This window comes from Oncorhynchus tshawytscha, linkage group LG12, assembly GCF_018296145.1.
Source record: "Oncorhynchus tshawytscha isolate Ot180627B linkage group LG12, Otsh_v2.0, whole genome shotgun sequence".
In the NCBI taxonomy this organism is placed as follows: Eukaryota; Metazoa; Chordata; class Actinopteri; order Salmoniformes; family Salmonidae; genus Oncorhynchus; species Oncorhynchus tshawytscha.
The window spans coordinates 58,806,150-58,830,166 of NC_056440.1; the positions used below are offsets into that span (position 1 = coordinate 58,806,150).

The 24,017-nt window shown below is 46.3% G+C and overlaps 1 protein-coding gene across 2 annotated transcripts in view; it reads left to right on the top strand.

Annotated features, from left to right (window-relative positions):
- Positions 1-24,017, top strand: part of LOC112232219 (T-cell immunomodulatory protein) — a 118,865-nt gene that overhangs the window by 91,615 nt on the left and 3,233 nt on the right. Inside the window, exons 14-17 of one of the 2 annotated variants that reach the window (XM_024399031.2) lie at positions 2,142-2,220; positions 17,456-17,580; positions 20,105-20,187; positions 22,372-22,489. In XM_024399031.2, coding sequence (XP_024254799.1) covers positions 2,142-2,220; positions 17,456-17,580; positions 20,105-20,187; positions 22,372-22,489 — 405 coding nt within the window. The remainder of the gene's footprint in view (positions 1-2,141; positions 2,221-17,455; positions 17,581-20,104; positions 20,188-22,371; positions 22,490-24,017) is intronic. The other variant, XM_042330839.1, reaches the window with a different exon arrangement.

Consider the following 24,017-nt stretch of genomic DNA (forward strand, 5'->3'; position numbering starts at 1 on the left):
ATCGGCCCATAATGAAGAGATCATACAGCCTCCATATGACCACTCCGTCATTTACTGCTCCTCAGAGCCCCACCCCCGCGGCATGCTGAGAGAACCGTCTCCCCACAGTACTAGTGGTGTGGGTGGAAAAAATTGGATATGATTTTTTGACGATGTGTCGTTTTCACAATATTGCAATATTATTTTTGCACTCGTTAGCTGTACTTGAACCAAAACTCCAGTATGTTTCCTTCCTAACTTGTTTTCCAACTTCGTTTTAAATAGGGAGCCAAATGGTTTAACACTTTTATTTCCATGACTGATCAAAACTCTATTCTGTCTCTCTGCAGCAGACATATGATGAGCAATACGTTTGAACATCCAATAGCAAAAAAAATCACAGTATCGAATCGCAATACATATAGAATCGTGAGAATTGCAATTCATATGGAACCGTGTGAATCGCAATTCATATGGAATTGTGGGAATCGTGTGAATCGCATTACATATGGAACTGTGGGAATCGTGTGAATCGCAATACATGCACTGAGTGTACAAAAAATTAGGAACACGTTCCTAATATTTAGTTGCAGCCCTTGTTTCCCTCAGAACAGCCTCAATTCGTTGGGGCATGGACTCTACAAGGTGTCGAAAGCGTTCCACAGGGAAGCTGGCTCATGTTGACTTTGGTGCCTCCCACAGATGTGGCAAGTTGGTTGGATGTTCTTTGGGTGATGGAACATTCTTGATACACACAGGAAACTGTTGAGCGTTGATTTAAGTACCTTTGAACTGTTGAGTGTGAAAAAACCCAACAGCGTTGCAATTCTTGACGCACTCAAATCTGACACCTACTACCATACACTGTTCAAAGGCACTTAAATCTTTTGTCTTGCCCATTCACCCTCGGAATAGCACACATGCACAATCCATGTCTCAAGGCTTAAAAATCCTTCTTTAACCTGTCTCCTTCCCTTTCATCTACATTGATTGAAGTGGATTTAACAGATGACATTAATGAGGGATCATAGCTTTCACCTGGATTCACCTGGTCAGTCTATGTCATACAAAGAGTGGGTGTTCCTCATGTTTTGTCTACTCCGTGTTTCTTATCGGCACCAAAGTATCGTGATAATATCATATCGTGAGGTCCCTGGCAATTCCCAACCGTACACTGTAGAGCTGATGACGGCCACAGAGGTCAGGGCTCTCTCAGATAGGAAACCTGGAGAAACGTTTGGGTGGGTCAAGAGTTGAAGTGAAAATCCTTTACCAAGCAGCCTTGACTCAGTCCAGGGCTACACTGCAGTTTGTTAGGGCAGTGGATTTCATCCCAAGCCGTTTTAGTGGCAACTTGTGTATCATGAAGTCTAGCGTTTATGTGGCTTTGGAGTGCAACAACTTGAGAATAAAATCGGTTGTCGTTTAAAAAAGAAAAAAAAGAATTCAGTACATATCTGTAAATGGCTACCTCAATGAGAAGGACCTTTCAGAAATCTGCTCAGAGGTGGTACTGCATCGGTGACTGGTATCTATGGTAACCCATCCAGATGACAATAGGCTCTGAATCAGAAGGCGACCTAACTTCATGTACGATCACTCTGTCCAGGCCTAAACTTTCCCCAGTCCTCCCTTGAAGACACAGAGAAAGATACATAGCATAGGCCTAATTTACTTTTCCCAACCGTTTAAAAATTCATCTCCGATTCGCCACATTGTGCCTTTCATTAGCATTTTGAGGGATTACCAGGAGCAGTGGGGAGGACTGCATAATGCAGAGGAGGTGATGGAGCTGGCTGTGATGTCAAGCTCACTCTAGCCTGTTCTCGGTCTGCCGGAACCTGTGCTTTATTTCACCCAGAGGACAGCTCTAGCTTCTTAGAGCTGCCGGGGTTTGCACCCAGATCCCCATTGGCTTCAGAAAGGTCAAGGAGGGTTCGCACACGCTCTGTACACACAGCCAAAACCTCCTGAGGCGAGTCATGGAAGGGGACAGATGTCTGTGTTAAGACTTTGGCGTCTGTGTTGAGAATTAAATGGTGGAGGATCAGTCGTGTCAGGGATAATGGATCCACTAATATGCGTGTTCGTCTCTAATGCTGTGTGTGTGTGTGTGTGCGTGTGTGTTTGTGTGTGTGCGTGTGTGTGTTTTGATCCTGCAGCCGTTTGGTGTGAACCAGCCTGGACCGTACGTTAGCTACACTACTGTGGACTCCAACGGCTACCTGAAGAACGCCTCGGGTAAGTCCAACATGGACAGATACTGTGTACAGTTGACAGTCGGCCAGCCGTCTTGTACAGGCTTTCTGGCAATAGTGCAGATTGGGTGGGCCGTCAGCCATGACAGTTGTTCTATTGGGAATGGGGTTGAATACAGACTTCCCCTCTACTTGGAGGTCATAATATCTGTGCTGCGGTAGCAGGTCTGAGTGACGGGGCTGTGGTGTGGTGTTGGTCAGTGTGTGTGTGTGGGTGAGAGGCCTTTTCAGGGCTGTAGCCCCAGGGGTTTAATTGAAGCCTGGCTTCTGTGTTTGCCCAGACAATCGCCCTGTTGCCCATCTCACCGGAGGTTATCTCACCGCCCGGCCTGATAATGTTGACACAGCGCGTTTCCTGCTAGAGAAAGGCATGATGGGTAGAGGGCTATTGGTTTGCTTGCTAAGAAACGGCGGGCTTTGTTGCTGTGCTCTTTGTTAGGAGGTTGAAAGGGAGGAGGAGAAGAGCCTCCTGCCTTTGGGAAAAATAAAAGTGATTTGATGAAAAAGAACCGAGCTATACGTCCGAGATAACGTTTCAAGGGCTCAGTGAAGAGGAGGGTGAAAGAATAGAGTTATTAACAAAGATCTGTAGCAAAGGTTCTGTGTCTACGTCTGTGTGACTGGGTGGCTTGGAGGCAGAGGTGGAATTGCCACGTTCTGGGTCACTCAGTCAGGTCCCCTTCATCAGAAAGGCTTCAACACAATGACAGAATTTCTCTAATGAAGCTAGCCGCATTCCTCAATACAAAACTATACCGTAGGACCTATGGAATGTGGTGGTCTGTATTGTCGCGCGTAGCAAAATCACTTAGCCAGCCAGAGTAACAATCAATGTCAGACTGAGCTATTTAACCTGAAAATTGGTTAAAATGGCTGAATTGTAAGTACACACCTGCACTGTGAAGTGGTCTTTACACCCAACTAGACATTAAACCATGGCCCATTCAGTCTCATTGTTCAACACCTGAGAACTGAACTGATAGACAACCAGCGTTACACTTTTATGTGTTATGTCTTCCCCGATGTCTCGAGGAGATGACAAGGCCATTTCAAAGACAAAATTGTAAAATGGCTTAGAGGACAGATGATATTTTCAGAAAGCTGAGGAATGGATTCAAGTATTTGCAAGATTTCCTCAGTGAGTAATTCCATTTATTAAAAAGCCTTGGTTCTGTTCACCATTTTTTATTTTTTATTTTATCCATCGTCTGTGTGTGTCTGGGTCTCAACGATGAATAGGAAAAAAAGCAGAGAATCTATTTGAGTATCTAGCTACATCCTGTTCTGTTGGAATCATCCACTAAAGGAAAATGCAACAATACAATCGTCATTTTGAGAAGAAGAACACTCCTCCCTCTCTGTGACAGGACCCCGTTTATAGGGGCAAGAGAATAGATCAATCAGTCCACAAGGAGTACAATCAAAAGAACCACAGTCAGAAAGCCCTCCGTCTTTCCAAACAGTTTGTTTATTGTTCAATAATCCCCAACCGCCATTACATTTTGCAGGACTCTCAGACACCAAACCGTGAGATAAAAAAAATCTCTTATTTCTTGTGTTAAAGGTAACTTCTCTCAAGGGTTTGGAAACATTGGAAACACTCAAACCTTGACAGAGGAGAGGGAAACGGCGAGGTAAACTTAGTATAATACATGTCTGACTGGAGGGAATGAAGAAGAATAGAATTCCAGATAGTTCTCTTTGCAGAGAGTAATCTTCAATCTTCAAGGGGGGAGAATTCCCTTTCTCCCATTCATGTTTGTATTCTGTGTGGATGTTGAGCCTCCGGGTTGTGGTCAAGGCTATTTAAAGACGACTTGGATTCATTTCAAGCCCAGATTTGGGATTCAACACCAAACGGGTGTGTCAACATGCAGCGGTTTAGGATTGTCCTCTGACCCTTGTGCTGGAGCTCTGCTCTGTGGGCTTAAGAGCAGCTGTGTGTGCACCAGACACCTCTCCCTGAGAAGGTCATCTAACAGGCTGACCTGAGGAAAAATCCCCAACACCTGCCCTCCTGGAGGCTGAGCCAATGAGAAGGAGAGGGAAAGGCCAGAGCTGTGTGTACACTGACTGAGGGAGATGCTCGGAGTATAGGTTAGATATACTGTACAGTATGGAGAGTGGCTGGGTCAGCCCTGGCTGGGTTATTCCCAGGACTCTTTATTTGACAGTAATAAAGTGCAGTGCGGGACAAAGCCAGTGTGTGCAGGGTGATTTAAAGTGTATTTATTCTAGGGGCATGGGGAGAAGGCAGGTAGACTGACAGAAATGAGCGATGATGCACGGACTGTCTGCTCTCTCTACTGGGGCCCTACGCTCTTCATTTACTCTTCAGCACTAAAAGAGAGGGAAAAGAGGTGACAGAGGGATGGGAAGTCAAATACATGAATGGATGTGGAAGGAAAGGACTATAGAAAATACATACTGTGGAGGGAGAGGTTAAAATGGCTGAAAAATAGCAGCAAATGCGGCGAATAGTGGCAAGTGCGTAATCGGTAATGGAATGAAGATCTGGGTCAATGGAAACGAGGGAGTAGAGGGGACGGGGGAAATAAAGTGAAGGTTCAGAAGGTAGGATGCACACTACACACTATGCTACGCTGTGGTCCACAGATAGTGCTCTTACCGCTGTGTCACAGGGCTTCAAGTTCTGATTGGTGAACCTGCGTACGTAACTCAGACCCAGCTCTGCCATCTCGTTATGGTATTGAGCCTTGGTTATAGTGCTGGACAGGCAGCTCCCGTCATACTATCATGTATGGCAGTGGCCGATTAGCCTCGGTGCGCTGCGGTGTCTCTGTTTCGGTGGTTCTGTGGAGGCCTGAGGCTAAGGGACATAGGGGATTTAAAAGGCCTGGTTGGCTGGTCCTGTCAGATGATCCCTGGCTGCTCTGCCTGGCTGCTCTGCCTGGCTGCTCTGCCTGGCTGCTCTGCCTGGCTGCTCTGCCTGGCTGCTCTGCCTGGCTGCTCTGCCTGGCTGCTCTGCCTGGCTGCTCTGCCTGGCTGCTCTGCCTGGCTGCTCTGCCTGGCTGCTCTGCCTGGCTGCTCTGCCTGGCTGCTCTGCCTGGCTGCTCTGCCTGGCTGCTCTGCCTGGCTGGCTGCTCTGCCTGGCTGCTCTGCCTGGCTGCTCTGCCTGGCTGCTCTGCCTGGCTGCTCTGCCTGGCTGCTCTGCCTGGCTGCGCCTGGCTGCTATGCGATCCCCAGGCTGCCTGGCGGTCTCCATCTCCCTGGCATCTCCAGCTGGCTGCTAGTGAATCAACCAACAGAATATTAATGTGGGCTCTGTGTGTGTGTGTGTGTGATCCCCAGGACCCAGGCGGTGTCCATCTCCACATCTCCAGCTGGAGCTGTGAATCAACCAACAGAATATTAATGTGGGCTCTGTGTGTGTGTGTGTGTGTGTGTGTGTGTGTGTGTGTGTGCGTGTGTGTGTGTGTGTGTGCGTGCGTGCGACCATACGTGTTTGATTGTGTGTGGGGGGGGTGGTTCATTTACTGTTTGTGCAGCAATGCATGTGCTGTCTGGTCCTCAGAGAACCAGTGCTCCATCTGAACGTCTCACCTTAGTCTCCTCACCCCTCGGGCTATTTATATAAGGCCCTGGTATGCAATAGCTTACCTTTCCCCTCATTCCTTATCCCCTATGGAATTAGAATTCAGCTGTATTAGAGATGAATATTGACCTTAGCGGTAGAGTTCCGTACCGTTGGTTTCTGTGCAATTTGGATCAAGGGAGTTGTTGTTCTGCACAGTTAGTAAATCAGTAGACCATATAGAGTAATCTACAGTCCCCTGTGGTTTTTAAAGGTACAATCTATATGTTGTAGGTGTGGGGTACAGCTAGTGATTTTAAAGGTACATCTATATGCGGTTGGTGTGGGGTAAAGCTAGTGGTGTCAGGCATAATAAGCAGACAAGATCGATTACCCTGGACTGGTGCTGACAGGACAACGGCTGTGTGTGTTGTTTCCACTGAGTAAGGGAAGGAGGGAGTGAGGGCTTGTCTCTCTGTGCACAGAGAATACTGGATGAAATGAAGCAGAGGAATCACAGTCATTTGAAAAATGACGGATGGGGAGTGAACCGTACCACAAGTACAAAACAGGAGTGGAGATGTGCTCTCTCTGTCCACCTATCTCTCTATTCCATCCCCCTCTTTTTCTCTGCCATGGTGCCGGGGCTTTTGGCTGGCTCATTGGAAGGGAGGAGCGGAGGGAGGAGAGGAGAAGGAGGGGTGAGGAACAAACAGCTAGGGAACTTCGGCAGGCTCTGTTTAATTAGGCAAATGAGGATGGAGGATTAAGGACAGCAGAGAATAACACCCCCCCCCCACGCACACAGACACCTACACAGACACACACACACACACACAGGCACCTACACACACAATCACTGTTCTATGCTGTGAGAGACACAGATTTGATACCCTCTGTGCGACACTCATGAGTGATCAAGTCAGGTCGAACAAGTCACTCTTCGTACAGATGCCCAGGTAACCAAACACACCGCGCACACTCCACACACTCTCTCTCACACACACATACACGGCACCTGTTGGGCTGGACCTGTGTCTTGTCAGGCTGAAGTCAGTGGAAGGTGTGGAAGTGAGCAGAGCTAACCAACTGGAGTGGGAGAGGGCGGGAGGATTATTATTGATCAGAGCTTTGTTCTGCCCATGATTTCCCTCCTGTGGGTTTCTGCACTCAGGCCAGTTAATTGGTCTCAAATTGAATGCAGGATTACCCCTCCGCCTGTTCAACTCCTCCTGTTTATCTCTCTCCTACAAAACCACACGACACACTCGCTCTCTTTCCTTTCGCTCACTCTGTCTCGTTCTCTCACGCGTACTATATCTTTCTCTCTCTCCCTCTCTTTCTGTCATTCTTCTCCTCTTCTCCCTGTAGTATGTTGATATTGTCTCTACATCTCCTCTTCTCCCTTTAGTGTGTTAATATTGTCTCTACATCTCCTCTTCTCCCTGTGGTGTGTTAATATTGTCTCTGCATCTCTTCTTCTCCCTGTAGTGTGTTGATATTGTCTCTACATCTCCTCTTCTCCCTGTAGTGTGTTAATATTGTCTCTACATCTCCTCTTCTCCCTGTAGTGTGTTAATATTGTCTCTACATCTCCTCTTCTCCCTGTAGTGTGTTAATATTGTCTCTACATCTCCTCTTCTCCCTGTAGTGTGTTAATATTGTCTCTACATCTCCTCTTCTCCCTGTAGTATGTTAATATTGTCTCTACATCTCCTCTTCTCCCTGTAGTGTGTTAATATTGTCTCTACATCTCCTCTTCTCCCTGTAGTGTGTTGATATTGTCTCTACATCTCTTCTCCCTGTAGTGTGTTAATATTGTCTCTACATCTCCTCTTCTCCCTGTAGTATGTTAATATTGTCTCTACATCTCCTCTTCTCCCTGTAGTGTGTTAATATTGTCTCTACATCTCCTCTTCTCCCTGTAGTGTGTTGATATTGTCTCTACATCTCTTCTCCCTGTAGTGTGTTAATATTGTCTCTACATCTCCTCTTCTCCCTGTAGTATGTTAATATTGTCTCTACATCTCTTCTCCCTGTGGTGTGTGTGTGTTATGTTCACCACTGTGTTCCATCAGTGGTAACGGTCTCAGTCCTAATATCTTCCGTGCTCCCCTAATGTAATAGATATGCATGCCTCTCAGTGGCTGCTCTGTCGCCACAGTAACCTGTATTAGAGGGTACATCTCAACTGCAGCCTGATGTCCAATTACGAGAGAGAGAGAGAGAGAGAGAGAGATAAGAGAGAGAGGGAACAAGAGGTAGAGCGATAGAGAGAGGGAACAATGGATATGTAGAGGGAGCGATGGGGAACGAGAGAGAAGGAGAGATGGGGAAACAAGTGAAAACAACCAGCATGTTGGAAGTCACCGCTTATTCTGGTTACCTCTTCTCTCAATGCCAGTCTTGGATCTGTCAAACCCAGGTCTCAGTTTTGCCTCATTCACCGTCTCGTCATTGTGTTTCTGATGATCAGACGTGACGCGCTGATGGATCTCAGCAAACACTGTGTCACCCACGGTGCCGTGAGCTTTAATTCGGTCTTTTCCTCTTGCGAGAGCACCAGTGATAAGAGAGGAGCCCTATGGGCACGCCACTTATCTCCTCCGCTACAGACACCCGCTTCTACCCACAAATCAATGTCTGAATCTGCCGTTTGCATTGTGTGGGTGCTGAGGGCCCCCTCTCCTCTCCCAGGCTTAGCTGTGGCTCAGTGTGTACCACTTCATTCCTTTATCCCCCAGGCCCTGCCGCCGCAGTGTCCGCAATCGCCCCTATGTGTCCTTCCCTTCCCTCCCATTGCTGTGAAAGTGCCCAATCGGGGGGGTGGTTTCTATAGCGACGGATGTTGAGAATCTCTCCGCAAACAGGTTGCCCAAAGATGATCAGGGGGCTTGGGAAGATGTGAGGGTAAGGCTTTGTGTGTCTCGCTGTGTGCAACCTACGCAGGATTTGATGTAGCCAGTGTGAATTCTTTATACACTTGTGTTTAAAAGATTGCTACTGGTCACGCTGGTCACCATTTGAGATGATGTGTGTGACCAATGAAGGTCAAAAGCCTGCGGTGTGTTTTTTGTGTGTGTGTGTGTGGGCCCACGTAGAGAACTAGTCTCTTCTACCGCTGGTGTCTCTGAGCGAGTGGAGGGACTAAAGTGGCTTGAATACGACTGGGCTGGAGTTACACTCTGTGACATAATTCAGGAACTGAGTTATCTCTTTGTCCCTCTACTCACTGAGCGAGAGTCCTGCTCTAAATAACGCACTGTATGGGGGTGGGTCACACACCTGTCTCTGCTCTGCTCTACCATTGGGCGTCAGTGCCTCTCTTCTGACTCGGTGAGGAGTATTGCAAATTGTTCGTGTGTATGTCTTTTTGAGGGTTACATGTGGTAGGTGTGGGGTAAAGCTAGTGGTTTTAAAGGTATAGTTGAAGTATTACGTTTACATACACTAGGTTGGAGTCATTAAAACTAGTTTTTCAACCACTTCACAAATTTTCTTGTTAACAAACTATAGTTTTGGCAAGTCGGTAAGGACATCTACTTTGTTCATGACACAAGTAATTTTTCCAACAATTGTTTACAGACAGATTATTTCACTTATAATTCACTGTATCACAATTCCAGTGGGTCAGAAGTTCACATACACTAAGTTGACTGTGCCTTTAAACAGCTTTTATAATTATATCATGGCTTTAGAAGCTTCTGATAGGCTAATTGACCTCATTTGAGTCAATTGGAGGTGTACCTGTGGATGTATTTCAAGGCCTACCTTCAAACTCAGTGCCTCTTTGCTTGACATCAATGGAAAATCTAAATATATATATTTTTTTTTCACCTTTATTTAACCAGATAGGCTAGTTGAGAACAAGTTCTCATTTGCAACTGCGACCTGGCCAAGATAAAGCAAAGCAGTTTGACACATACAACAACACAGAGTTACACATGGAATAAACAAACATACAGTCAATAATAGAGTAGAAAAAGACTATATACGGTATGTGCAAATGAGGAAAGGGATAAGGGAGGTAAGGGAGGTAAGGCAATAAATAGTCCATGGTGGCAAAGTAATTACAATATAGCAATTAAACACTGGAATGGTAGACGTGCAGAAGATGAATGTGCAAGTAGAGATACTGGGGTGCAAAGGAGCAAGATAAATAAATAAATACTGTATGGGGATGAGGTAGTTGGATGGGCTATTTACAGATGGGTTATGTACATGTGCAGTGATCTGTGAGCTGCTCTGATAGCTGGTGCTTAAAGCTGATGGAGGAGATATGTGTCTCCAGCATCAGTGATTTTTGCAGTTTGTTCCAGTCATTGGCAGCAGAGAACTGGAAGGAAAGGCAGCCAAAGGAAGAATTGGCTTTGGGGGTGACCTGCTGGAGTGAGTGCTACAGGTGGGTGCTGCTATGGTGACCAGTGAGCTGAGATAAGGTGGGGCTTTACCTAGCAGAAACTTGTAGATGACCGGGAGCCAGTGGGTTTGGCGTCGAGTATGAAGCGAGGGCCAGCCAACGAGAACATACAGGTCGCAGTGGTGGGTAGTATATGGGGCTTTGGTGACAAAACAAATGGCACTGTGATAGACTGCATCCAATTTGTTGAGTAGAGTGTTTTGTAAATGACATCGCCAAAGTCGAAGATCGGTAGAATGGTCAGTTTTACGAGGGTATGTTTGGCAGCATAAATGAACGATGCTTTGTTGCGAAATAGGAAGCTGATTCTAGATTTAATTTTGGATTGGAGATGCTTAATGTGAGTCTGGAAGGAGAGTTTACAGTCTAAACAGACACCTAGGTATTTGTACAGTGATTGCTCCTTTAAAAGAAGCATTGACGCTCGTCTGGAGGTTAGTTAACACGGTGTCCAAAGAAGGGCCAGATGTATACAGAATGGTGTCGTCTGTGTAGAGGTAGATCAGAGAATCACCAGCAGCAAGAGCGACATCATTGATGTATACAGAGAAGCGAGTCGGCCCGAGAATTGAACCCTGTGGCAACCCCATAGAGGCTGCCAGAGGTCCGGACAACAGGCCCTCCGATTTGACACACTGAACTCTATCAGAGAAGTAGTTGGTGAACCAGGCGAGGCAATCATTTGAGGAACCAAGGCTGTTGAGTCTGCCGATAAGAATGTGGTGATTGACAGAGTCGAAAGCCTTGGCCAGGTTGATAAATACAGCTGCACAGCAATGCCTCTTATCGATGGCGGTTATGATATCGTTTAGGACCTTGAGCGTGGCTGAGTTGCATCCATGACCAACTCTGAAACCCAATTGTATAGTGGAGAAGGTACAGTGAGATTCGAAATGGTCTGTGATCTGTTTGTTAAATTGGCTTTCGAAGATTTTAGAAAGGCAGGGCAGGATGGATATAGGTCTATAACAGTTTGGGTCTAGAGTGCCTCTCCCTTGGAGGAGGGGGATGACCGCGGCAGCATTCCAATCTTTGGGAATATCAGACGATACGAAAGAGATGTTGAACAGGCTAGTGATAGGGGTTGCAACAATTTTGGCACATCAATTTAGAAAGAGAGGCTCCAGATTGTCTAGCCCGGCTGATTTGTAGGGATCCAGATTTTGCAGCTCTTTCAGAACATCAGCTATCTGCATTTGGGTGAAGGACAAGTGGGGAGGCTTGGGCGAGTTGCTGTGGGGAGTGGAGGGCTGTTGATCGGGGTAGGGGTAGCCAGGTGGAAAGCATGGCCAGCCTTAGAAAAATGCTTATTGAAATTCTCAATTATAGTGAATTTATCAGTGGTGACAGTGTTTCCTAGCCTCAGTGCAGTGGGCAGCTGGGAGGAGGTGCTCTTATTCTCCATGGACTTTACAGTGTCCCAGAACTTTTTTGAGTTTGTGCTGCAGCATGCAAATTTCTGTTTAAAAAATCTAACCTTAGCTTTCCTAACTGACTGTATATATTGGATCCTAACTTCCCTGAAAAGTTGCATATCACGGGAGCTATTCGATGCTAATGCAGAACGCCACAGGATGTTTTTGTGCTGGTCAAGGGCAGTCAGGTCTAGAGAGAACCAAGGGCTATATCTGTTCCTGTTTTTGTTTTTTTATTGAGTGGAGCATGCTTATTTAAGATGGCGAGTAAGGCACTTTTAAAGAATACCCAGGCATCCTCTATTGACGGGATGAGGTCAATATCCTTCCAGGATACCCGGTCCAGTTCGATTAGAAAGGCCTGCTCGCTGAAGTGTTTTAGGGAGCGTATGACAGTGATGAGGGGTGGTCGTTTGACCGCAGACCCATTACGGATGTAAGCAATGAGGCAGTGATCGCTGAGATCTTGGTTGAAAACAGCAGAGTTGTATTTGGAGGGCAAGGTGGTTAGGATGATATCTTTGAGGGTGCCCGTGTTTACGGATTTGGGGTTGTGTCAAGACCTCAGAAAGAAAAAAAAAGTCTCAACACCATGGGATCACGCAGCCGTCATATACCGCCCAGGAAGGAGGTGCTTTCGGTCTCCTAGAGATGAACCTACTTTAGTGCAAAAATCAAATCCCAGAACAAATCAATCCCAATCCCAAAGCAAATCAATCCCAGAACAACAGCAAAGGACCTTGTGAAGATGCTGGAGGAAACGGGTACAAAATAATCTATATCCACAGTAAAACGAGTCCTATATCGACGTAACCTGAATGGCCGCACAGCAAGGAAGGAAGGAAGCCACGGTTTGCAACTTCACATGGGGACAAAGATCGTACTTTTTGGAGAAATGTCCTATGGTCTGATGAAACAAAAATAGAACTGTTTGGCCATAATGACCATCGTTATGTTTGGAGGTAAAAGGGGGAAGCTTGCAAGCCGAAGAATACCATCCCAACCCCGAAGCACGGGGGTGGCAGCATCATGTTGTGGGGGTGTTTTGGTGCAGGAGGGACTGGTGCACTTCACAAAATAGATGGCATCATGAGGAGGAAAATTATGTGGATATATTGAAGCAACATCTCAAGACATAAATCAGGAACTTAAAGCTTGGTCGCAAATGGGTCTTCCAAATGGACAATGACCCCAAGCATACTTCTAAAGTTGTGGCAAAATGGCTTAAGGACAACAAAGTCAAGGTATTGGAGTGGCCATCACAAAGCCCTGACCTCAACGCTATAGAATATTTGTAGGCAGAACTGAAAAGGCGTGTGCGAGCAAGGAGGCCTACAAACCTGACTCAGTTTACACCAGCTCTGTCAGGAGGAATGGGCCATAATTCACCCAACTTATTGTGGGAAGCTTGTGGAAGGCTACCCAAAATGTTTGACCCAAGTTAAGCAATTTAAAGGCCATGCTACCAAATACTAATTGAGTGTATGCCAACTTCTAACCCACTGGGAATGTGATGAAAGAAATAAAAGCTGAAATAAATCATTCTCTCTACTATTATTCTGACATTTCACATTAAATAAAGTGGTGATCCTAACTGACCTAAGACAGGGAATAAGGTGTTTGGAAACTTCCGACTTCAACTGTATGTTTGAACTTGTGAGATTCCTCCCTTGTTCCCTGACTTACCAGAGCAGCATTGGAAGTGAGTGGTTGGGGAGGAGACTGGAGAGTAGCTTTTCCTTCCCGTTTGTTGTGAAGCTAGCTAAGTTCCTCACCTCTTCCTCTCCACTAGATAACTGAACTCTGTGGGGCAGGAGAGCAAGCACTGCAACTTTTATGTTCTGAGGCTTTTAATGCTGGGTGGGGGGGTGTCTCTTTGGCTAACTGTGTATGCGTTGTGTGTATTGTACTCGCACATGTTTCTGAATTAACTTTTGGAGCTGAGGAGTCCTGACTTGTTGGGTGTGAGGATGTGTTCTGCTCTGTTTGCCACACAGACAAAACTCAGAGGCTCTAGAATGTGTGTGTGTGTGTGTGTGTGGTACTTTTCAACATGCTTGACACTCCTCACACCCAGATTGGAGAGAGCCTGGGAATGAGTGAATGTGATAAGCTGCGGAAGCATAAGGTTCCTTGAGTAAACCTGCTCTTCGGGAGCTGTTTGGCTGGCTGGCTGCTCTGAATCCGTTTTGTGGTCTGAGAGGGGGATTGGAGCCTGTCAGTCATGTGCTGCAGGCTGGAGCGCCTGGCCAAGGTCTGTCTGTGTGCTCCACGGCCGCGCTGCAGGGAGATAAGACTCCCACTCCAGGCTGTAGACCGCAGCAGCTAGCCAGAACCCCCATCCCACCTCCAGCCTTCCCCCAGCCAGCCCCCCTCCCCCAGTGCATGGCCTCTCTTCAGCCTACCTCCGCACCTGCAGAGTGGCAGTCCCTAAGCCAGCTTCCTCTCTCTCTGAGTGACACATCCTCCAGCCAGCGTCCCCCCCACTGTCACCATTCGCAACACGACACATCTTTTAGTTAACAACAGCCTGTCGCTAGGGTAGCTGGTTAACCTCAAAATGTCTGTCGTCTACCGTCCTCTCCTCCAGACCTTACACATACTTCCTAAGAGATTGTGGTTACTTAAACTGGGCGTGCACTAGGCGATTTTGGCCCTCGTTTTTAGGGTTAGGGTACGTTTTTGATATCGGAGACAAAATCCCAATGTCATTGTCTACTCCAGGCCGTCACCAATGCTTGTTTAATGTGAGCGGGTCAGAGACGCAATCAGAAGCCTACTGTTCCTGTCTTTGACCCATCCCAGACGCCCCGATATTGTCGAACGTTTGATGTTTTTATTTGCACAAAATCTGCAACGCTCTTGTAGTGTGAGATGTGCAACGACAACTTTTGAGAACGGTGGTCAGTAATAGGTCAATGAGAGCTCGCCAGAGAAGAAGCCAGTGAGATGAAGACGTTGTTCCGCATCACCCAGGATGTGTAGACTCTCCAGCAGAGGCCATGCCTGCCACTCGTATGCGTTTGTACTTGCCTTTATTAACCAAAGCCAAAGTGTCAAATCGTTTCAGCTCTGGAGTTCACGAGCGACGTTATTCAAGTCAAAAATGTGTTGGCTCGATATTTCAACTCAGTATGGCAAGCGTGGATCTCTGACTGAAAACCTTTTATAAGGCTGCTTTGAGTTAACTATCTAATCACATCAAGGGAAGAATCTTGTGGCGTGTCACCCCGTCTGTGTCACATGGTTTAGTGTGCTCACCCACTACGTTAGTGAGACAGGGGGAAGAAAACACAGGAAAGAAGGTTGTTTTAAAGTGAGGATTTTGAAAGTCGAGAAGGGAGAGAGGTGCGTGTGTGTTTCTTAGTTTCAAACATTTATTACCTTGACTAAACAGATATGACCTTCCTGAGCTCACTCTGCCATTCAGTTGGAGGGAGAAGCTGCAGTGTGTGCGTGTTTTGAGACAACAGTTCAGATGGGGACAAGTCAGTGCTCACACGTCTTTCTGCTGACTAGTGTGTACGTGTGTGTGTGTCTGAACCTTTGGTCCTGTGCCTGACAGTATAGATAAAGATCCTTGGGTCCGGTCCTGGTAGCCCAGTAGCCCTGGTAGCCCAGTTAGAACCATATCACTTTATCCAAAGAGTAATTCTGATGAAGCAATATACACCATAATCAGGTTACTCTGTCAGTTTATGTGTGGTCTCCTAGTGTGAGTCTTCTCATTAGTGGACAAAGCCGAAACTGCAACTCCTTCCTCAGCTCTCTAGAGCCAGAAAGTAGAGCCAGGACAGTTACCCAGAATTCAAACAACATCTTAATGTACATGGATGAAGTCATTAGCTTTCCTTAGTCCTTTTTTCCAGCACGGTAACACCACTAAACTGTGATTTTATTTTTTTTCCGAACAGAGGTAGGGTGTTTTTCTTTTTAATAGTATCATTAACCCGTCTCTCCCCGCTGTAGGGTCTTGGATGGCCCCAGGTCAGAAGTTGCACCTCATTCCCCACCACACATACATAACACAGTCTTTAGTGAGTGTCCAGAGAGGACTAAATTGATTGCACACATAACATATACGCTGAGTGTTCAAAACATTAGGAACACCTTCCTAATATTGAATTGCAGCCCCTTTTCCCCTCAGAACAGCTTCAGTTAGTCAGGGCATGGACCTTACAAGGTTTCAAAAGTGTTCCACTGGGATGCTGGCCCACGTTGACTCCAATGCTTCACACAGTTGTGTCGAATTGGCTGGATGTCCTTTGGGTGGTGGATCATTCTTGCTACACACGGGAAACTGTTGAGCATGGGAAACCCACAGACCGTTGCACCTGGCACCTACTACCATACCCCGTTCAAAGGCACTTACTTCATATTTTGGCTTGCACATTCACCCTCTGAGTGGCACACATGCACAATCCATGTCTCAACTGTCTCAAGGCTTTAAAATCGTTCTCTAACCTCTCTTGGCCCCTTTATCTACACCAGTGGTCACCAACGGGTCGATCTCCAAGGCATTCGTTGTCAATCACCAAACATTCATTTGCGTTCCTTTCTTTGTTTTTTGTTTTTTTTGCGTTGTTGGCGCCATTTGATTCAGCAGCCCTGACGGCGGGAAGGCAAAATGTTCCCATTTTGAACCATTTCATGCCTCTGCCTCCTCGTCAGGCCCAGATAGCAAATCAAGTGCACCTCTGGGCCTACTGCTGGCCAATCAAACAGCTCAGTTTCCTCGAGCCATAGACTGTAAAAAGAAGCCTTGAATGTACAGCAAGGTTGATAGAGACTCCGTGAACACAGAGAAGAGCTGCTGTTTTTATGAGTAAGTTCATGTCTTTAAGTTGTTATTCAGCACCGTCAACACTTTGTTCAACACTTTTTTTGTTCGTATGCCATAAAATGCATGTTCTCCCTACTTCCACTCACGCTACAATCAGCACTGTTCGCTGTAATGAACGACTATAGCATTGTGTCAGAGTTAATACCCTGCTATTGTATCATAACGCTGATGGGAGGGATCAGTGTGGTGTCCATATTAGCAGTCAGCCTGCTGGTGTAACTCGCGCTGTGACGTGGACCTCTGAATCAGTGTCGCTACAATGGACAAGCCACTTTATTAACAGAAATGTAGACGGTACCATAGTTCTACCTGTAATGATTGAAGCGATTACATTTGGCTTTTACAGCAACTGCTCTGAAGCTGCACGATGTAACCTGCTCCGTCACTGCAATCAATTACGGAAAAGCAGGAACAGGGCTCAAAATCTCGCTCTCTCTCTCTCACTTTTATTTCAGAGGAGCTGGACTAATGGTCCTCGTTTCAAACTGTTACAATGGAGATTGGTGGAAGGTAGTATATAGATTCTCTCAAGATGGAGTTACACTTGTGCTTCACTGATAGACAGGCATTCAACCCCAGGCTTTTAGGCTCTATACTGAGGCTGTGTGTGTACATAATAGCTAGGCAGAACACAGTGTGTTTTTTTTTATGTGGACTGTATATATTACTATAATCAGTCATTGAAGCGTTTGCTTGCTGCACGTTGTAAATGTAAAAACAGGCTTCCATCTGAGGGTGGGTCCAGACCAGCCATGCAATCCATCCACATTTATCCTGATTTGTTGCTGTGGTGCTCTCTTTGTTTACTGTAAAGCGGGTGATTTACGTCGGCTGCGCTTGGCAGGGCCTGTGCGTGGGGCCAGTGATGGGATGGGGAGGGGGGGGGGTAGAAGCCTCTGGGCTGGGCGACAGTAGGAATAGGACGGTCTGATTTGTGTCTTTTTATGAGGCTTGTTTATGGGTCTAAATGGCTCTAATGGCTCCTTTGTTTTCCCCTCCATGCAGCGGGCCAGCTGAGCCAGTCGGCCCACCTCTCCCTGCAGCTGCCTTACACCGTCCTGGGTCTGGGGCGCAGCGCCAACTTCCTGGACCACCTGTACGTGGGTATCCCCCGGCCCCTCGGGGACAAGGTACTGTATGGTGCGCCGCAGCACTGGGGGAGGGGAGCGGAGAGGAGGGAGATGCCAGGCAAAACACAGGACAGGACAGGATGCAGTAGGAGCTACAGCAGGTCTTAGTTAATGCACCATTTTAATACTTTTTCTAGTCACTGCACCCATGTGGAGAACACACCCAGAGCCACTGATACTGACACTAACTATACTGCAGGTTGATGTAAATGCTGTACATGTTTCTCCCTGTTGCAATATGATAAGTAGATGATCTATTGTGCAGTAAATAATTTGTTATCTTCTTCGTTCCCCCACTTTTGTGCAACCTCAAACATTGGCATGTGGTGTGGGTTCGTGTGGAGCCACAGCCTTCTGTCTCTCGTATCGCGTGCCGTTTGAAATGCCGTTTGTCGGTTCCTCGATAGATTCCCCTGCGCGGCTTATTTGAATTTGAGACGCTGGCTCCCGTTCCTCGCCTGTCAAAGAAAAGAACAGAGGTCTTCATCATAGCGGATTTGCATTGCAAATTTCTGCCCATACCTCACTACCTTGGGAGCGAGGCTCGTACAGAGTATGGCATCTGAAGTACAGCAACGTGCTCTGTTATCGCTCGCACCCTTTGAGTAATGCAAGAAAATGTTTCCACAAAGGTTCACATTTCCCCACACAGCAGTTAATAAAATATAATGCTTTGTATTATGCTAACCAATTTTTACCTTCAGAGGGTGTATGGATATGGTGTGTTCAGTGCTACATACACTGAGTGCACAAAACATTAAGAACACCTGCTCATTCCATGACATAGACTGACCAGGTGAAATCTATGATCCCTTATTAATGTCACTTTTTAAATCCACTTCAATCAGTGTAGATGAAGGGGAGGAGAAAGGTTAAAGAAGGATTTTTAAGCCTTGAGAAAATGGTAGTTGGTGCCAGGTGCACCGGTTTGTGTCAAGAACTGCAATGCTGCTGGGTACAGTTTCCCGCGTGTATCAAGAATTGTCCACTACCCAAAGGACATCGAACCAACTTGACACAACTGTGGGGAGCATTGGAGTCATGGGCCAGCATCCCTGTGGAACAGGGGGGGGAACACAATATTAGGAAGGTGTTCCTAAAAAATGTACACTCGATGTACACATTTAATGAACAGCTGTGTGTCTGACTGTCTCTGATAGTTCCTATCTGTCTCTCTCAGGTCTGTCTTCAACCCTCCCTCACAGGGAAAAACATTCAGGAGGCCTGTGAGAGAGTTAGGGAGGGAGGGAGAGAGAAAGAGAGGAGGGAGTGTGTTCTACTTCTACTCTCCTCCTGTACACTTGTCTCAATCCCATGAGGATCCTTTCCTCCGCTCACAAGGTTTACTTCACTAATCAAGATTCCCGCTCTGCTCTCGCCTCCCAAAAAACCCACTTCACTCCCAACTTCAGACCCAGCGCTCTCCTTTGAAACGCTCTCTGAAAACCCAGAAACGCTTTCCTCCTCTAAAACGCAGGCGTCTTCTCTTAGCCAAAGCGCCGGAAGCGCAGCCTGTCACTGTCTCTCACCGCTGTTCTGCATAAACCACACTGCATTGAAGAGCAACATGTCAGGGTTAGCTTAGGAGGTTAAGAACTGCAACTTGTAATGAACTAGCACACTGTTCACAGTGCACTGACTCAAGGTGACTCATTCCAGTTCGTCATTATTCTCCTTTAACCTATTTCGCCTCAAACACAAACAATCACTAGCAACTGGCAAATCAAAATCCCTGAATCTGCAGCTCTGAATCGCTTTGAGTCTTTGCCTTACATAGTATATGCATCGCTGAGCGATGTAGGTGTGTCATTAACTTCTATTGACATTTCTCAGTGTCAGGAAGGAGTCATATGCGTGGCTTCCTAACCCACACAACCCTCAGCATTGTAACGATACTCCAGCTAATGGGACTGTAGGAAGTAGGCTGACACCAGGGGGATACTTCAGCAGACCTCATTTATTTAATTTATTAGCCTGTCTGTGTTTTAAATGCATGGCTTTTAAATAGCTCGGGTATAGGTAGCTGAAACCCCTGGGCTCTCATTAGGGTGGTTCTGGGTAAACGAGGACGCAAAGTACCGGCGGCACACACTGCGTGTGCGTCTGCGTGCGTGAGCGAGCAAGTGTGTTTTCCTTATCCCTTAATGTTGCCAAATGATAGATGTGTGGTCGGAAATGAGTCTCTCTTCCCTAGAGGACTCTGTGAGAAAGATGAATTTAACGTTTGCCAGTGATTGCCATCCAGTAGCAACTTGAAGAGGGGAAAATTACCTTTTGTAATTAATACAGAAGCTGGCGTTGAAAAGCTTTTGAGCTTGATCTTCATAGAATGAAGTTTCTTAAACTCTGAAGCCGGAGAGCAAATTGTAGTGCAGTATAGGAAATGACTCAGGCCCTACATTGAATCTGCACTGAGAAGTGTGGGATATATTGCCTGCTTTGAACTAGACTTTTTCCATTATTGCCCCTTCATTCTGCCTCCCCGCGGCACTAATAACATAGTTTCTCTGTTTCTGCCTTGCAGGATGTGAGGAAGCAGGAGTGGACAGCCATCATCCCCAACTCGCAGCTCATAGTCATTCCACACCCACACAACGAGCCCCGCAGGTACACACACACACACACACACTCATACATCTGTACTTGGGACACCCACAAACATGCCCAGGCCATGTTTCCATTGGTTTTCTGTGTCATTCACATGTAGTTCTACCCCCAGGAGTGCCAGCAGATGGCAGAACCCCCCCCCTCTCTCTCTCTCCCGTATGGCCAGCTAACACATTCTCTCACCAACACATGGAACACACACACTCTGACAAAAGCTTGCACTTGCATATACAGTGCCTTCAGAAAGTATTCAGACCCCTTGACTTATTCTAAAATGGATTAAATTATTTGTTTCCCTCATCAATCTACACACAATACCCCATAATGACAAAGCAGAAACAGGTTTTTAGACATTTTTGCAAATGTTTTTACATAAGTATTCAGACCCGTTGCTATGAGACTTGAAATTTAGCTCGGGTGCATCCTGTTTCCATTGATCATCCTTGAGATGTTTCTACAACTTGACTGGAGTCCACCTGTGGTAAATTAAATTGATTGGACATGATTTGGAAAGGGCCTTGGTCAGGGAGGTGGCCAAGAACCCGATGGTCACTTTGACAGAGCTCCAGAGTTCCTCTGTGGAGATGGTTGTCCTTCTGGAAGGTTCTCCCATCTATGCAGCACTCCACCAATCAGGCCTTTATGGTAGAGTGGCCAGATGGAAGCCACTCCTCAGTAAAAGGCACATGACAGCCCGCTTGGAGTTTGCCAAAAGGCACCTAAAGACTCTCAGACCATGAGAAACAAGATGCTCTGGTGTGATGAAACCAAGAGGAAACCTGGCACCATCCCTACGGTGAAGCATGGTGGTGGCGATGTTGTGGAGATGTTTTTCAGCGGCAGGGACTGGGAGACTAGTCAGGATTGAGGAAAAGATGAACGGAACAAAGTACAGAGAGATCCTTGATGAGAACCTGCTCCAGAGTGCTCAGGACCTCAGACTGGGGCAAAGGTTCACCTTCCAACAGGACAATGACCCAAAGCACACAGCCACAACAATGCAGGAGTGGCTTTGGGACAAGTCGGGAATGTCCTTGGGTGGCCCAGCAAGAGCCCGGACTTGAACCCGATCAAACATCTCTGGAGAGACCTGGAAAAAAGATGTGCAGCAATGCTCCCCATCTAACCTGACCGAGCTTGAGATCTGCAGAGAAGAGTGGGACAAACTCCCCAAATACAGATGTGCCAAGCTTGTAATGTCATACCCAAGAAGACTCGAGGCAATAATTGCTGCCAAAGGTACTTCAACAAAGTACTGTGTAAAGGGTCTGAATACTTATGTAAATGTTATATTTCAGTATTTTATTTTTCAAACATTTGCACAAAAAAAACTGTTTTTGCTTTGTCATTATGGGGTATTGTTTGTAGATTGATGAGGGAAATTTGTTTAGAATAAGGCTGTAAGGTAACAAAATGTGTGTTTCCGAATGCACTGTATATAGCTACTACACTAGCTTATTACTCAGAAAAACACACCCACATTAGGTAGATGCATACATCATGTACTGTTCCTACATTATAGTGAATGCTCAGTGTATAGCTGTGTAAAGAAGGTGTTTTCAGTCTCATAATGTTTATTGGGCACAGGTTAACGCAACATATTGTGTCTAATTTTGTGTCCTGCGTTGCTATTGGTAGTTTTTGTTTTCACCACTAATATTTAATGTGTTTATTAGTTCTGATAGAATGTCTTAATGAAGTTCTCTCACAAGGTTTTTTTGATTAATATTTGAGCAGGTGCATTGTTCTTCAGCCATTTATTGTAGAATAATATTGTATCTCCACAATCTGGGCCTGTTCTTGTTTTTAGTCAAACCGTTCAAATGAACTCTCCGTTCTTTTCAATAGTCACAAAATATGTGCATCGAAAGACCGTAAAATGCGCTTGTCATTGTTTGTTTTTGATCTTATTGAAATGGTTCATCTCTGACAGGGATGTAGCATTTCTCGATTAGTTTTGACCTAACACGTCATACTTTCAGGGTATTTTCATATTTTGTGATTACAGGAACTTTATTGTCAAATAACACCACTGATAAAGCAAAATATGCCAAATTATAGCACGTTGACTCTTACGTTCTGATAGGGTTGGAAGAGATGAGAGACGTGCATTTCTTTGAACGAGTTTCACGTCACGTAGTAGTTGATACGCTCGTTCTCTCTCCTACCCTTTCCCTGTTTTAGTTGGAGTGCGAAATTATATCTGACCCCCAGTAACATAGTCCTGCTGACCGCCATCGCTCTGAGCGGAGTGTGTGTGTTCATCCTGGTCATCATTGGCATCCTCCACTGGCAGGAGAAGGTAAGAACGGAATGACACAAATACGTCGCTTGCACCGTTTATCGTCGTCATTATCATCACTTGCTGTTTTAATCGATAGTAATGAGCACCATCAACCTCCTCTCTTCCCCTTCATTATTAGCTGTACTGTCTTGTCATTTTTCCTCTTCTTCCTTGCATTCCTCCTCACTATCCTCTCCTCCTCCCCCTCCTCTTAATAGTCTGAGCCAAAGCCGGTTATGTTCTGGTCAGAGCAGTGTGTGTCCTCTCTCATCCTCCCCACCATTGCCAGTCCATAGTATCTGGTGGGGGTCTTCTCTTCTCCTGACCCTAGGGGGTTGCTGGGGAGCTCTGGTGCTCGTCCAGAGAGCAGGAGACCCGCTGTGGGAACAGGGCTCACTCGGAGAGGAACAGATGGGTCAGAACCAGCAGATGGGCCCTGTCCTCTAGCCTCCCACAGAGCTCCAGTACGGCTGTTAGAGGGCCATAACCAGTGAGGACGCTCGGCTGTAATTGCTTTTGTTTTGCCCCTTCAGCATATCAAATATTTTGTTCGTAATCCCTGTAAATATGTCCTCCAGGGAGTGTGTGTGTGTGTGTGTGTGTGTGTGTGTGTGTGTGTGTGTGTGTGTGTGTTGGTTGTCTTGCTACATTCCTGTGGGTGTTTGTGAATTTTACATTGAGTTTTAAGGTAATCATGTATTGTTTGAATTTCGCAAACTTGTGCTCAATTGCATGTGTGGTGTGTGTCCAGCCTACCGTGCACAAACCACGGAGCGATTCATCCCCATCCCAGTACAGCCGTGGCTGGTCTGTTTCTCCATCGAGCGAGGCCGAGCATCGTTGGCGTCTTCTCAAAGCCATCTGCTGTGGGTGCTTTATAATGCACGCAGGAAGCCATAATTGCTCTCCGCTCAGGGAACTGTTCCGGGAACACTAGCTTCATTGGAGTTGACTCTGCATTAAAATAACATGTTTGGCTCCATATCTGAGGAACTACCCAGCAATTATATTTTAGCAGAAAGCGAGCGAGGCAGAGGCATGGCTCCTTGTCCGTTGTTGATTAGAGGTTGATTGACTGATAATGTTCATGATGGCCAAGGTAATGGGAGCTCAGGTAATAGCTAGCTGTTCATTTGTTTAGATGATCTGTACTTCAGTTCAGAGCCCCCTTCATTTTCATAGATACAGGTAACTGCCAAAATAAAGGAAACACCAACACAACTTAGTACGGTGTTGGGCCACCACGAGCCAGAACAGCTTCAATGCACCTTGGCAGAGATTCTGGAACTTTATTGGAGGGATGCGACATCATTCTTCCTCGAGAAATTCCATGATTTGGTGTTTTGTTGAGGGTGGTGGAAAACGCTGTCTCGGGCGCCGCTAAATGATCTCCTAGTCGTGTTCAATTGGTTTGAGATCTGGTGACTGAGACGGCCGTGGCATATGGTTTACATTTTCTTCATGCTCATCAAACCATTCATTGACCACATTGTGCCCTGTGGATGGGGGCATTGTCATACTATGGGGGCATAGCCATGGTAGCCAA